Raw genomic sequence first — 15,094 nt, forward strand, 5'->3', positions numbered from 1 at the left:
ATTATACACATGTACAAAACCAAAATACAAGCATTAAGACACAAAAAGAACAGGAGTACAAAAGCAAATTCATCGTTTAAATCCATGCAGTCACAAACATACACACCAGAAGATAGCTGTGCACTATGACATACACACCAGAAGATAGCTGTGCACTATGACATACACACCAGAAGATAGCTGTGCACTATGACACACACCAGAAGATAGCTGTGCACTATGACACACACCAGAAGATAGCTGTGCACTATGACATACCAGAAGATAGCTGTGCACAATGACACACACCAGAAGATAGCTGTGCACTATGACACACACCAGAAGATAGCTGTGCACTATGACATACACCAGAAGATAGCTGTGCACTATGACATACACACCAGAAGATAGCTGTGCACTATGACACACACTAGAAGATAGCTGTGCACTATGACATACACACCAGAAGATAGCTGAGCACTATGACATTCACACCAGAAGATAGCTGTGCACTATGACACACACCAGAAGATAGGCTGTGCACTATGACACACACCAGAAGATAGCTGTGCACTATGACACACACCAGAAGATAGCTGTGCACTATAACACACACCAGAAGATAGCTGTGCACTATGACATACACACCAGAAGATAGCTGTGCACTATGACACACACCAGAAGATAGCTGTGCACTATGACACACACCAGAAGATAGCTGTGCACTATGACACACACCAGAAGATAGCTGTGCACTATGACATACACACCAGAAGATAGCTGTGCACTATGACATACACACCAGAAGATAGCTGTGCACTATGACACACACCAGAAGATAGCTGTGCACTATGACACACACCAGAAGATAGCGGTGCACTATGACATACACACCAGAAGATAGCTGTGCACTATGACACACACCAGAAGATAGCTGTGCACTATGACACACACCAGAAGATAGCTGTGCACTATGACATACACACCAGAAGATATCTATATACTATGACACACACCAGAAGATAGCTGTGTACTGACACACACACACACCAGAAGATAGCTGTGCATTGTGACACACACCAAAAGATAGCTGTGTACTGACACACACACACCAGAAGATAGCTTTGTGGTGTGGGGGGGTTTGTGTGGAGTGAGTGTGGAGCACTGTTGAGCATGTTGTGCGGTGGCATGGAACCCTTTAACGGCACCAGGGGCGGTGTCTCACTCTCCCATGTTTCAGAAGGACCCCGAAGGAGACATCGAAGAGTTCCTCCTGCACAGTCTCACCACATTAGAAGGGGTGAGGAGAACAATTTTTTTGTTTTTCTTTCTTTCTTTCTTTCTTTCTTTCTTTCTTTCTCTCTCTCTCTCTCTCTCTCTCTCTCTCTCTCTCTCTCTCTCTCTCTCTCTCTCTCTCTCTCTCTCTCTCTCTCTTTTATTTTATGAATAACCACATATGTATGCTCTTCATGCCTCATCTTTATCATCATCATCATTATCATCATCATTATCGTCATCATCATCATCATCGTCATCTCTCTCTCACGTTCTCTCTCTTTCTCTCTTTAACTCTCTTTCTCTCTCTCTCTAACTCTCTGTCTCTCTCTCAAGGACAGATTGTAAGAAAAGGCGTAGCCTTAAATCTAAATCCTTATAAAATAAAGTTCAATTCAATTCTCTCTCTCTCTGTCTCTCTCTCTGTGTGTCTTTCTCTCTGTCTTTCTCTCTAGATTTAGTCAAGTTTTGACTAAATGTTTTAACATAGACGGGGAATCGAGACGAGGGTCGTGGTGTATGTGTGTGTGTGTGTATGTGTAGTCAGCGATTCAGACAAAACTACTGGACCAATGAGATGAGTTTTTCACTTTTTCGATAAATGTCTGATGAAGTCATATCCGGCTTTTTGATTGTAATGTCCTCATTTTTCAACCAAATTGATTGAAATTTGGGTCAAGTAATCTTTGACTCAGTCCGGACTTTGGGATTGTATTTCAGCTCGGAAGCTTTAAAATTAGTTATATTGTTTGCTCATTAAAGTTGTCATTAAAAAAATGTATGTACAGATTACACAATTATTGCATTGTATTCCTCATCTTCTCCTGAATTCAAAAATATATAGATATGTTAGGTTTACTTGCAGAACCCGCTCAGAATTAAGGAAATTAGGTCGAGTATAATGTTCGCATGCTTCGCGGAGACAAGCGTGACCCATCTTGGTCTTCGAAGAAGTTTAGCCGAGACTATCTGAATGTAGTCTCGGCGATGAATATTTTTTGGTGTTGATCTGTTACTTTGATGCCGACATCTTGACTAAATGTTTCACGCAACTTTTTTTTCTTTTTCTTTCTTTCTTTCTTCATTTTTTTTCTTTCTTATTTTTGTTCTTCCTTTGATTCTTTCTCTCTTTCTTTCTTTCTTTCTATCTTTCTTTCTATCTTTCTTTCTATCTTTCTTTCTTTCTGTCTTTCTGTGTGTTTGCTGTAAGGGGTTGGCAGTAAGTTTTGGTCACTGTTGATAAATAAGTATGTGTAGTGAGGGTGTGGTCAGCTGTTCTGTTTCCAATTAGCTAGGATGATGTGTAGCTTGATCAATGGTATGAGTTTTGAAAGATAATTTTTTTATGTTTAGTGCAGTTGGTTGAACTCTGTTTTGAGACCACTAGGAATCAAATAGAAATATCCGTCGCGATATAACCTTGAATGGTTGAAAACGACGTTAAACACCAAATAAAGAAAGAAAGAAAGAAAGAAATAGAAATATGTTTTAAAAGGGACATGAGGGTAAATTCACAGACTTTATAAGGGGATTAGTATAGAAAACAAAGTTCTAAATAAGAGAACTTAACTTGGGTAGTAATCTCTTTCATTGTTAAAAAATCAGTGTCCGTTGTAGGAGGCAGAGAACTGCAAAATGATTTTTATATTACTTGTAAGAACAACAATGTATGCTTGCCTGAACAGCCCATAGACGACAAGGTGCGCTGGCAGAAGGTGCTGTACCGCAAGATCGGCGACTCCAAGACCCCCGGCACCACCCAGCTCAGCCAGAAGAGGATCATCGAACGCATCATCTCCATGGCCAAAGTTATGCATGGACTGCACATGGTATGTTACACGGCTCTTCTGATTTTCTTGTCTGTTTCATTGTCAAATCATTTTTTTCTGATTTTCTTGTCTGTTTCATTGTCAAATCATTATTGGCTGAGATTTGTCTCTCTTTTAAAGGTGCTGGTGGATTCGGTGAGTGTGTGTGTGTGTAAGTGTGTTTGTGTGTGTGTGTGTGTGCAGAGCTGCCAACTGCTAGCATGCTACGTTTTAAGAGCAATTGCTACGCCAAGCTAAAGATTGCTACGCTTAAACAATTAATCACAAACATGCAACAGTTCCCTCTTTTTTGTGAGTCCTGGTACTCATTTCTGCTTCCCACTCTGTGTGGCGGTCCCAAAATGGGTCATAACACATCATCATCACTGAAAAGTGGCACTGCAGATACTCACTAATGGGCATTTTATGTTCCTGCGTTCTCATGAAACTTTAAAAAAAAAAGTTAATTATTGTGCATAAATTGGATCCGGGAATACGTTTTGGAAAATGCTACACTTAAACACCATTTGCTATGCTGAAAAGTCCCCAAAAAATTTAAATTGCTATTCTTGAGGCTTCACAAGAGTTGGCAGGTCTGTGTGTGTATGTTTTAGCGATAGTGGTTGAACTACTTATGTATAATTAATAGTTTTACCTGTAGGCCACAGGGCATACTGGGCTAGCTCTTTTAGAACACAACATTAACTCACACAGTGTTCCAACCACCAGATCTTTAAACATTTACAAAGAAAACACATAGAAAAGCGATTTAGAAAAATGATCTCTAAATCGTGTCTTATTTGAAAAATTCTGAGAAAGATGTTCCCCTCAGATCAATGCTGTAGAGAAAAGTAGGAAGACAAAGTGTGTAGAAATCGTAATTCCTTCTTTTTATTACATTTTGAAGGTTATCACCATGCAACTTTATCGTTTTAAAAAAGCTTCAAAATTATCTCCCTTGATTTCCCTTGCACAAAATACTTGTTTCCACTATTTGTTTTTGATTTGGGGTACTTTAAAAGGAATAGGAAAAAGAATGAATCTGAAAACCACAGCAAACAGGCCTTGATATCTGTACAATAAAAAAAAAGTGCTTTAAGTAATCAGATATGTGATAAAAGGAAAAAAGAACAGATCTTGAGACTCAAAAGTCGCACACAGGAATCGACCAATATTTTTGCTTACAGTTACACTTGAATATAACAAATGTTCTGAATTAATTTACAGTGTTACCTACGCAGATTGTCGCTGCCTCACATTAAGACGTCAAAACGGATGTATATGGAATCTTCATTTATTCACCATACAGGGCAGTAAAAACTCGTCTTCTCTCTTGATATGACAGCGAAACGCTTTACAGTGAGACATGAATCACCCAGCAAAGTCAGTGCGTCTCTAGTCTGGCTGCTACGAAAAGTCAAGTGGAACGACGAAGACACCGGTCTGCTCAGTGGGACTGTCTCGCACGAACTCACGCTTACACAACCCTCAAAACCGGCGCTACCTAGCGCAATAATTGCTCAATTAATAGAACCATAACAAGTACATAAATGTTATAGTTTAACGTAAACTAGTCTTTAAAACAAAACCTTAACTAAGTTTATATTCTCAATAATAACAATTAAAACTAAGATAAAGAATACTAAAGGCGGACTAATTTTCTCAGAGGATATACACAAGTGCAAACAGTCGCGGTCAAGCAAGGGGGAACTCTCCGATAATTTCTTGACCAGAAAAGATGCGACGGTTATTTCCCTTATACCACTGGGTGTTTAGAGCCTAAATTGCGGCAGCAACACAGATCATAATTTTGCCTGTGCATATCATGACTGACACGGAGGACGATGCTTAACTTATTTTTTACAGCCGATTCTGCACCTAAATTTAGATGACTTCCGTTGAGTGCCACTTAAAATGATTACAAGGGCTCATAATCAGTTCATGTTCACAAAGCCAATGTTTGTGGCTTAAAACACAGAATGCCTTGATTAATGTTCACCTTGTTACAACAAAATCATGTACTCACAGACAATTAAGAAAAGCATAATAAGCTGAAAGGCATTCAGCTCTCAGAACACAATAAAAAGACAACTTACTTGCACAGTGATGTGGCTACACAAACTTTTCATTTTTTAAAAGAACACACATTGAAAAACTTTTTTTTTTAAGTTCTAGTTTGGATCGTGTCATATTTAAAAAAAAGTTACTTCATTGAAAATGTTCAGTTCGCTTTTCTCTTATCAACTGCCTCATTTGATTTTGATTTAAAAGAAAAGTATTCAGATAATTCCAGATAACAATGCTGCATACATTAAATAATTAAATAAATGGAGCACAACCAGCTAAGCTTGTACACTTGCTCTTAAATGCAATTTAATATCTGATTAGGCGGACGAAAACAACGTATATGGAGAGGGTAATCGGTTTTGTGAAAGGGGAAAAGAATGAAGAAAAAATTCTCATTTGATTTTTATTTGTGACAAATGATGAGGAAAATGACGTCCACTTCAAAGCAATGCAATCGAGAAAATTGGTAGACAACGTTTTTAATTCATTTTCCGAACTTTTATGTACAGTTTAAAGGCTGCCATATACATAGTGTTCATTAATTAATTCATATTGTTTACATGTGCCAATAATGTTATAAAACTGTACCTAAGGGGATATAATAACGATTGGCTGTAGCTTTCGAACACAGAAAAAATTATTTCAGTATTGCAAAGTGGTGTTGATAGTGTCGAATGTAAACAGAACAGTCTCAAAGTGAAAGTGGATATTTTTCGGAAATTACGAAGTTAACAAGAATACAGAAAAGCACGTTTTCCTGCTTAGCACAATACGCTACCGCGCTAATCTGGCGTGTCAATATCACTACGTTTTGCACGTGGAAGGTGAGCGATTTCCTTCACGCGGGGATTGACGAAGCTGTACTGTCTGTGTTGACGGTCTAAAAATAGCCTAAGTCCTGGAGAACTGTTGCTAAACATAGCAATAAAGAATTAATTATTTCTCGTAATTCGTAAGGACTTCAAACCTAAAACTTTGCAGGAAGCTTAATTTATACATCCCCGCAACGATGGGAAAAGCCCTGGAAGTAATTAAACTAATTAAATAGGACTATATGTCGGCCTTTAATAAGATAATAAAAAAGAAGGCATTTTAAGTTGTCTGTTAAGTGATAAATGTGAAAGAATTTTGCACCTAAATTCCAATCACTGCCCTTGAGTGCCGTTTAAAATCAAATAAAATAGATGACTGATAATAATCCATTTATGTTTGCAAAGCCAATATTCTTGACTTAAAACCATCAATGACTTTATAAATGTAGTACACCTTGTGACAGCAAAATCATGTACTCACAGAAATTGAAGCAAAGCATAATGATAATGTTGATGATGTTAACTCACGAAAGGCCCACATCAATGAACACAAAAAATGCATTTGAAGAGTCTATTGTACTATCAACACACACACACACACAGACGTACGCGCACACACACACACACACACATGTACACACACATGTACACACACACACACAGACACATGTACACACACACACACACACACACACACACACACACAGACGCATGTACACACACACACACAAACACACACACACACACACACACAAACACACACACATACACACACACACACTTTGATCCAGAATCACAAAAAGATACACACACACACACACACACACACACACACACACACACACACACACACACACACACACACACACACATACATACACTCACAGCCCTGAAAGTGGCAAGTAGTTTACTCGCCACGTCGAGTAGAAACAATGAACTTGAAAACAATGAACTTGGAAGTTAAAAGTTAAATCTACTCACCAAATGCGAGTAAAGACACAACCTGTAGCACCCACAGTGTGTGAAGTGGCTGTCCACACGGACAGCCTGCCACTGACCCAAGCCTACAGACATCAATGGAACCGCCACAGCTACCTTCTCCTCTCTCCTTCTTGATCTACTTTCCCATTGCCGCCACCCACCCCTTCTCCGCTATCCCCCACCCCCACCGCCACCTTCTCTTCTGTGGCTGTGGGTCAGCTACAAGTAACAATTTGACACCCACTCCCGCTTTTCGCTTTTCGCCAAACCTCCCCTCCCTTTTATTGTTTTGGGACAGCTCTAAGATAATACCAACATACTACACCCTCCTCTTTCCCATTGACCCAGACTACCTCCACCCCTGCCTCTCCCTTCCCTACCGTTTATTGCTGTGGTCTTGATGATGCCCATTAACGTGTAATATCATGCGCTCCTGACTAGATTGTCAATGCTGGCAAGTAATTTCTCAGCTCAAAGTGCCATCCAGTTACGATCCCTTCTAAAACAAATGCTGCTACAGAACCACTCTAAGGAGAGTTGCAGTTTAAAAATAATGATGTGCAAGTGTTCTACAGTCATATTAAAACAAATTACTATTTCGTACCATTACTGACTTCAGAGCTCACCAATGCTTATTGCTGTTTGTCATGACACATTTGCTTTTCTGTTTCAGTTTGTGTGCGTTTTCAAATAAAAAGAAGTAAAAGTAGCCCCTGGGAAAGCACACTTTTTTGATGTGTGGCATATTGAAGATTGACAAAATTGGTAGACAACTTTCATAAAATTAAAAATTGACCCCTTGCTACTGCTAAAAAGATCAAATGTAAGCAATTCAAGACTGAAGATGCTTATTAGAGTTTTTGAAAGCTGTTGTTTTCAAAGAGAAGTTTCTGTAATTTTGTTTTGAAAAATCATTGAAAATAATGTACCAACTTGCAAATTAAATTAACATCCTGATGGGTTCATCTTAGCTTCTGGTAATTTATATCTACATTTGAAGTGGGTCCACTAATATTTTGCTGCTAAGCAACTTGCATGATTGTGTTTGATTTATTTTGCTAAATCATTTTGCTACAAAATGTAAAGAAAAAACAGCAGACAAAAAACAAAGAAAGCATGGACAAACTTTTGCAGTCCTTTTTACACTGCTTTTACACAAAAGCAAAACATTTTTACACTGCTTTTACACAAAAGCAAAACATTTTATTGGTTGGGTTTTTATGTCCGGGTAGTGTGGATATGTGGCTTTGTTCAAAATATGAAAGTACAGTAAATGCATAACTCTGTGTATAAGTTGTGGCCAGTGACTTAATTTTGGTTAGAGCTCGTTGTTACGTTGGCTAGTGAAATATTTCCTCTGCATATTTGAGACTTTCAGGGCTGATACACAAACATAAACATCATACATCATGCAGATTCTTTTGAAATTCTATATATATCTAGGTCTGTTTGCAGTGTTTTTGTCAGATTTATTTTCTTACAAAAAATAATCCAATATAAAACAAATAGTAGAAACAAGTGTTTTGTGCAAGGGAGATCAAGGGAGATAATTTTGAAGCAACTTTTTAAAAACAATAAAATTGCATGGTGTTATCCTTGAAAAATTAATCAAAAGAAGGAATTAAGATTTCTACACACTGTGTCTTCCTAGTTTTCCTTATAGCATTGATTTGAGGGGAAAATCTTTTTTCTCATAAATGTTCGAAAATGAAAATCAAGGGAGGCAACTAACAGATGAATGATAGGAAAACATTACACAGTGACTCGTATCTTTTGAATAAGACACGATTCAGAGGAGATCATTTTATAAATCATTTTTCTATGTGTAAGTTTAACGAAACCATAACACGGAACGCCTTGTATTTTGAAATTCATGTTTGTGTATTGAAAACTTTGTAAATTGTAATAGTTTTGATGTGTATATTTGACTTGGCATTATGTGGGTTAAAACTTTTTAAAGTGTATAAGTATATTTCGATTGTGACTTATTATTTGATTTGGAATTGTGTACAGAATAATATGAGTATGTTTTTGTGAGGCGTTTAGAACTGTTTTAGGATTGGCGGCATATAAATGTCCTCATTATTATTATGATTAAAGGCTGTCTTTAATTGAGCCCAAAGTGGACTTCGTGAGGACTTGGCAAAGTTTTTTGTAGCAAAAACTCTGTGCCAAAGCTTTGTGCTGCCAGCTTTGCGAAGTGGACTTTGCCCAATTAATTTGAGACTTTACCCTTATGTCCGCTGCAAAATGCAAGCGTTTTAAAGTTGTGATTGACTGTGTCAGGTGGAACACCCGTCAGCAGCACTGAAGAACGCCTTCGTTTTAAAGTTGTGATTGACTGTGTCAGGTGGAACACCCGTCAGCAGCACTAAAGAATGCCTGGAAGAGAGTCATCTCCTCGCAGCGTAAGCGTGCTGTCATGGCCTGCTTCCGAATGATTCCTCTCCATGGAACGCCACGGTAAGCCAACCAACAATTGATTCATGCTAGTTTGAGTGTTGCAAGAAAAACAAGACTTTTCTCACTGTTCATATTTGCCTTTTGATTTCTCTTTAGCTTTGGCCCTTGTAGATAGTTTACCCAACTGTAATTGCAGAAAAGTAGACAATACTTAAGGGCAGACCGGGTAGGCAAAATGAGTTATTTTTGGTCTCATACACCTTTTTGGGGTTGTTGCATTTTTCACACCTTTGAACATCCTGGAATGCATTCAATAATCTGCTTTTGTCATTTTAGACATGTATTCATGTAAATAAAACCATTTTCAAACCGATGTTTTGTTGTTTTTGTCTGTGTTTTATCAAAAAAATCGAAAAAATGGTCAACTTTGGATACTCCGTGCTGGTAAATGTGCGCACATGACATGACCCTTCGCTGTTCAAACTGTGTGGAAATTTCCGTTCTTCAAGATGACGTCATCACCGTTGGGGAATTTCCGTTGACATAGGCACAAAGAGAGAGAATCCGTTCCAACCGAAACCCCGGAATTAATATATGCAAATATATGTAGGTCAAAGGCATTTGGCGCAAGCGCAGTAGACAACTTATCAGTCCCCCGGTGTCAACAAATCCATGACGTTTTCACCGATTCAGCAGCATTTTTCAAAGTTTTGAGCTGCGGAGAACAACCCTAACATTGGAAATGTTCGGCATAGTGTCAAGAAATATCAGAGAAAGATGAACCAGCAGCAGCGAACAGTAGAAGGAAGTAACAACACTCCGAAATGAACCAACATGATCGTATTTGAGCAGACGACATTCTAACTCTAAGATTCTTGACTCGACGAGGTGGGTTTTGCTTCTTTCTCTTTTCGATCTTGTTTGTTTGACAACGTGATTTATTGCACATCGTTATGTTGTTGTTGTTGTAAGAATGTGTTAGGGTTTGCAGGTAAATGATAAACAGTTTGTGTCTGAAGTATTTTGCGGGTTTCTTGATCCAATTTACTGACCATGCCGCCGCCGCATCCCCCCCCCCCCCCCCCCCCCCCCTCGATCATCTCTGTGATATCGTCTTCACAACCCCTATTTTATTGTTCTTCGCTGGCCAGTCCTTGAGAGCTTACTATGGTGTAACATGTCATCAGTATTCTTTGTCTGGGGTCAAACTGAGAAGCAGCATCTGAGCGATGTACGACTGACACAGTTTCTGTTTCTGGTCATTGACCGTAGGAAAATAAGTACCCTACTAGAGAGCGTTCTCTAATTCTAAAGGATTGGTTTACACCAGCATGGCTGACCAACCTATCATTGACAGCAATATTGTTGTCAAATCTTTTCCATTAACTAAGGAATAAAAAAAATAGATCCAATTTACTTCACCAAAGAAAAAAAAAGAGTTAAACTAAAGGACTGGGGATGCAACTCATGAATCAAAAGCATAAAGATCACCTGCAAACAGTGCTAGGTTTAGGAAATCTGAAAATGTATACACACACACAGAACACACACACACACACACACAAAACAGACAACAGACAAGAAACAAGCAAATACATAGCAAGTGTGATGAAAGAAATTAATTTTAAAAGAAAAATATGAAAAGAAAGAAAGAAAGAAAGAAAATAATTCAGCTAGTTTCAGTATTAGTTCCTGTGTGTATGTGATTGTGTGGTTACTCAAATCCCATAGTAAACTTGACATGTACATTTTGTGATAGGGGCCAATTAATGAATGTCTTTTGTGTGTGTGTGTGTGTGTGTGTTTGTCAACCGACATATGTGGGTACGAGCCGCTGAGGTGGTTGTAAGAAAACCCGCCTGTTCAGTGGTTGGGGGCTGATTGGGATTTCTGATTTACCAGCCTAGCCAAAAAGTTGAGGTACACCCCATGTAACATGGTCATTTGCAAAATAAAGTACAAGCACTTGTTGACGTTTATATTGAATCTTAAAATTTGCAGCTTATTACAAACAAAAACCATGGACAGTTGTATCAAATATTAAATCAGTGTTTGTGTATTTATTAGGTTGGAGCAAGGGGAGAGCCAGTCCTCCTGTGGTGGCAGCGAGGAGAAAGATTGACCTGATGGAAAAGTTTGCTAAACCGGAACTACCCTCTTCCACAGCAGAAACATCAGCTTTGCCATCTTCTGACCAACCATAAGAAGATACAGATACTTTGCCATCTTCTGACCCATCACAAGCAGATATGGATACTGGTACTGTGCAACGTCACTCCGCTGACATGTGTTGGGCTTTTGTCAACATTGATCAGCTCAATCTATTGCTGAAAGGTTTATATCCTGTACTGAATGCTTGTCTGATAGCAGTCTGATTATGAAAGAAGGTGATGCATCATCCCAAGGATTTGCACAGGCCCTGCATCTGGAGTGCATATGAGTGTCCATTCAAGTCTGCAGTTGTTTACTCTTCTCCCGGTGTTTGCAACGCTTCGGGTGGTAAAGTTGCATTTTAAATAATCCGCGTATGACCATGTTGGTACATGGAAAGGGACATTCAGCTTTACAGAAATTTGCTGTAGTGTTAGGATTGAGCACAGAAATACTGTAATTAAAATGTTGCAACTTTTGAATGGCTTGATAGCTTTGTTCCATTTGTGTATATATAATTATGTAATGTTGTTGATGATTTGTGAAGCATCATTTCTATGCAATGGAATAAGAAATCAGTGCATCCGTTGGGTTTTTATGAGTCTGACAGTTTGGTTCTGATCAATATTTTCATATCAGCACAAACACAGATAATTGACTTTTTTAATGTTTTCATATGATTTTTTTTTTAAATCAAAAAAATCTGATAATTTGATTATCAAATCATTTCCCCTTCATAGTTAAAGTGTTATTCTGGTTAAAAAAAAAACCACCCCATTAATTCAAGCTCTACTGTGGTACTAGTTTACCGGGGTACTAGTGAGACTCTTTTACATGCTGTTTTCTCTACATGTAATTTGAGACAAAATGTGGTAATTAAAATGTTGTAACTATTGAATGGCAAGATGGATTTGTTCCAATTTTGTATATGTTGTTTATGATTTGTGAAGCACCATTTCTGTGCATGGAATAAGAATACAGTGGATTCCTTGTGTTTTTATGAGTCCGACAGTTTCGTTTTGATTCATATCTGCACTAACATAGATGAGTTTTCAAATGATTTTTTAAAAAAAGTCTGGATAATTTGATTGTCAACTCATTTCCCCATCATAGTAAAGTGGTTATTCTTATAAAAACATATCAATTCAGGCTGCACTGTGCTACTAGTTTGAGGTACTGGTTGGAATCTTTCAAATGCTGTTTTCTCTGAATGTAATTTTCAGACAAACATCTGTAATTAAAATGTTGCAACTTTTGAATGGCTTGATGGATTTGTTTCATTTTTGTTTATGTTGTTTATGATTTGTAAAGCGTCAGTTTTGTGTATGGAATAAGAGTTAAGTGCATTGGTTGGGTTTTTATGAGTCTGACAGTTTGGTTCTGATTCATGTTTTCATATCGGTACAAGCAAAGATGGCTGTTTTCATATGATGTATATAAAAAAAATCCTGATAATTTGATTGTCAAATCCTTTTCCCTACATAGTAAAGTGGTCATTCTGATAAAAACATATGAATTCAGGGTGCACTGTGCTACTGGTTTTTTTATGTACTGGTTCAAATCTTTAAAATGCTGTTTTCTCTGAATGTAATTTTCAGACAAAACGCTACAATTAAAATGTTGCAACTTTTGAAAGGCTTGATGGATTTGTTCAGTTTTTGTATATGTTGTTTATGAGTTGTACAGCATCAGTTCTGTGTATGGAATAAGAGTTCAGTGCATTGGTTGGGTTTTTATGAGTCTGACAGTTAGGATTTCATGTATTTTTCTTATCAGAACTGAACCGGTAACTGAAAATGCTAAATTAAAATAATATATTGCTTAGAAATGCTTTTCGATACACAGAATTATTAAACACACACATATTGCTGCAAAGAAGAAAAATTGGATCAAAACATGCACTGGTTCACAAACTGCAACATTTTAAAATAAGCACATTTTATAACGTTTTTCTCACATTTTGGTGAATAAAACCCCCAAAAATTGCTTTTCACTCAAAATTTAAAATGGTTTCCCTTAATTAGGTTATTCTGCTTGCAAAAATCAAACAAGCAGCAAGCTGTTTCCAAAATAAAAAAAAAAAGTGCTTGCCTACCCTGTCCCCCCTTAAGCTGAAATATACTTTTTTGGAAAGCAAAACCTATGAAACGTTTGAAGGCATTTTGATTAGAAATCAATGAATCCATTAGCTGACAACCACAAGGGAGACAGAAATAGGTAAAACAGAAACTAAATGACTAAAACTGAGCATAAGAAGAAATAACAGAAAAACACCACCACCTGATTCAGCATAGTGCAACAACCTTCCAAGGTCTTCAAAAAAAGGTCTGCCAAAACTGAGCATAAATCCAAACATGAGTTGTTCATTGTTGTGCGTGTGTGTGTGTGTGTGTGTGTGTGTTAAAAAGGTGTGTAAATTGATGTACAATGTGAAATGTGGTGAATGAAGTGTATTGGTGTGTGTGTGTGTGTGTGTGTGTGTGTGTGTGTGTGTGTGTGTAAATGTATGTACAATGTGCAATGTGGTGAATGAAGTGTATTGGTGTGTGTGTGTGTGTGTGTGTGTGTGTGTGTGTGTGTGTGTGTGTGTAAATGTATGTACAATGTGAAATGTGGTGAATGAAGTGTATTGGTGTGTGTGTGTGTGTGTGTGTGTGTAAATGTATGTACAATGTGCAATGTGGTGAATGAAGTGTGTGTGTGTGTGTGTGTGTGTGTGTGTGGGTGTGTGTGTGTGTGTGTAAATGTATGTACAATGTGAAATGTGGTGAATGAAGTGTATTGGTGTGTGTGTGTGTGTGTGTGTGTGTGTGTGTGTGTGTGTGTGTGTGTGTGTAAATGTATGTACAATGTGAAATGTGGTGAATGAAGTGTATTGGTGTGTGTGCAGGCACCGGGCCATCAACCTGTTCATCAAGTCCTACAAACGGCAGTGGCTGGAGACGGAGGACATGGACAAGAATGTCCTCATCACAGACCTCACTGTGAGAACCTTACTCATTTACTTTTTCCTGAAAATTCTGTGCTAAAGCTTTGTGCAGCCAGCTTCGCTAAGTAAACTTTGCCCAATTCATTTGAGGCTTCATGGTCATTTTGAAGACTATCAAGTATCATAATTGTAACATCAACCGTTCATCTTATGCTGCCAAATGTATAAACCCTTTTTGTGTTTTTCCTCTTAAATAGGTTTTGTGGCTGTTTAAATGTGAATTTTTACACCGAATATCTGCTGAAGAGATTTCTCACTTTGTTCATTCAGGTGCATGTGTCTTTTCAAAGAAATATTTGGATGTTCAAACATAAAATTTGTTACACCGAATATGTGCATAGGAGACTTGTTCCTTCAATTGCATGTGTGTTTGTACAGAAGATAAGAGAGCCGGAGTGGCACAGTTAGGTCAGAGCGTTTGCCTTTCACCCTGGGGGTTGTGGGTTCGTTACCCATCTGGGGCGAATACAAATACCTGATTTTTCTCAGTGCTCTCCAGTCCACCCAGCTGGATTTGGGTACCTGACTTTCTTACCTTATTCAAGGCCGGGGACTGACTATTAGGGTTTAACGTCCTCTTAGACCAACTGGTCTACATTGGGACAGGTATTGGTAATACGCTGAAGATA

General features: G+C 38.1%; 1 protein-coding gene across 7 annotated transcripts in view; it reads left to right on the forward strand.

Annotated features, from left to right (window-relative positions):
- Positions 1-15,094, forward strand: part of LOC138952552 (ryanodine receptor-like) — a 203,506-nt gene that overhangs the window by 141,830 nt on the left and 46,582 nt on the right. For 5 of the 7 annotated variants that reach the window (XM_070324235.1, XM_070324240.1, XM_070324241.1 and 2 more), the window contains 5 exons: positions 1,220-1,279; positions 2,940-3,083; positions 3,204-3,218; positions 9,273-9,385; positions 14,367-14,460. In XM_070324235.1, the coding sequence (XP_070180336.1) occupies positions 1,220-1,279; positions 2,940-3,083; positions 3,204-3,218; positions 9,273-9,385; positions 14,367-14,460 (426 nt within the window). The remainder of the gene's footprint in view (positions 1-1,219; positions 1,280-2,939; positions 3,084-3,203; positions 3,219-9,272; positions 9,386-14,366; positions 14,461-15,094) is intronic. The other 2 variants (XM_070324236.1, XM_070324239.1) reach the window with 2 other exon arrangements.

Source organism: Littorina saxatilis, linkage group LG17 (genome assembly GCF_037325665.1).
Source record: "Littorina saxatilis isolate snail1 linkage group LG17, US_GU_Lsax_2.0, whole genome shotgun sequence".
NCBI classification, from domain to species: domain Eukaryota; kingdom Metazoa; phylum Mollusca; class Gastropoda; order Littorinimorpha; family Littorinidae; genus Littorina; species Littorina saxatilis.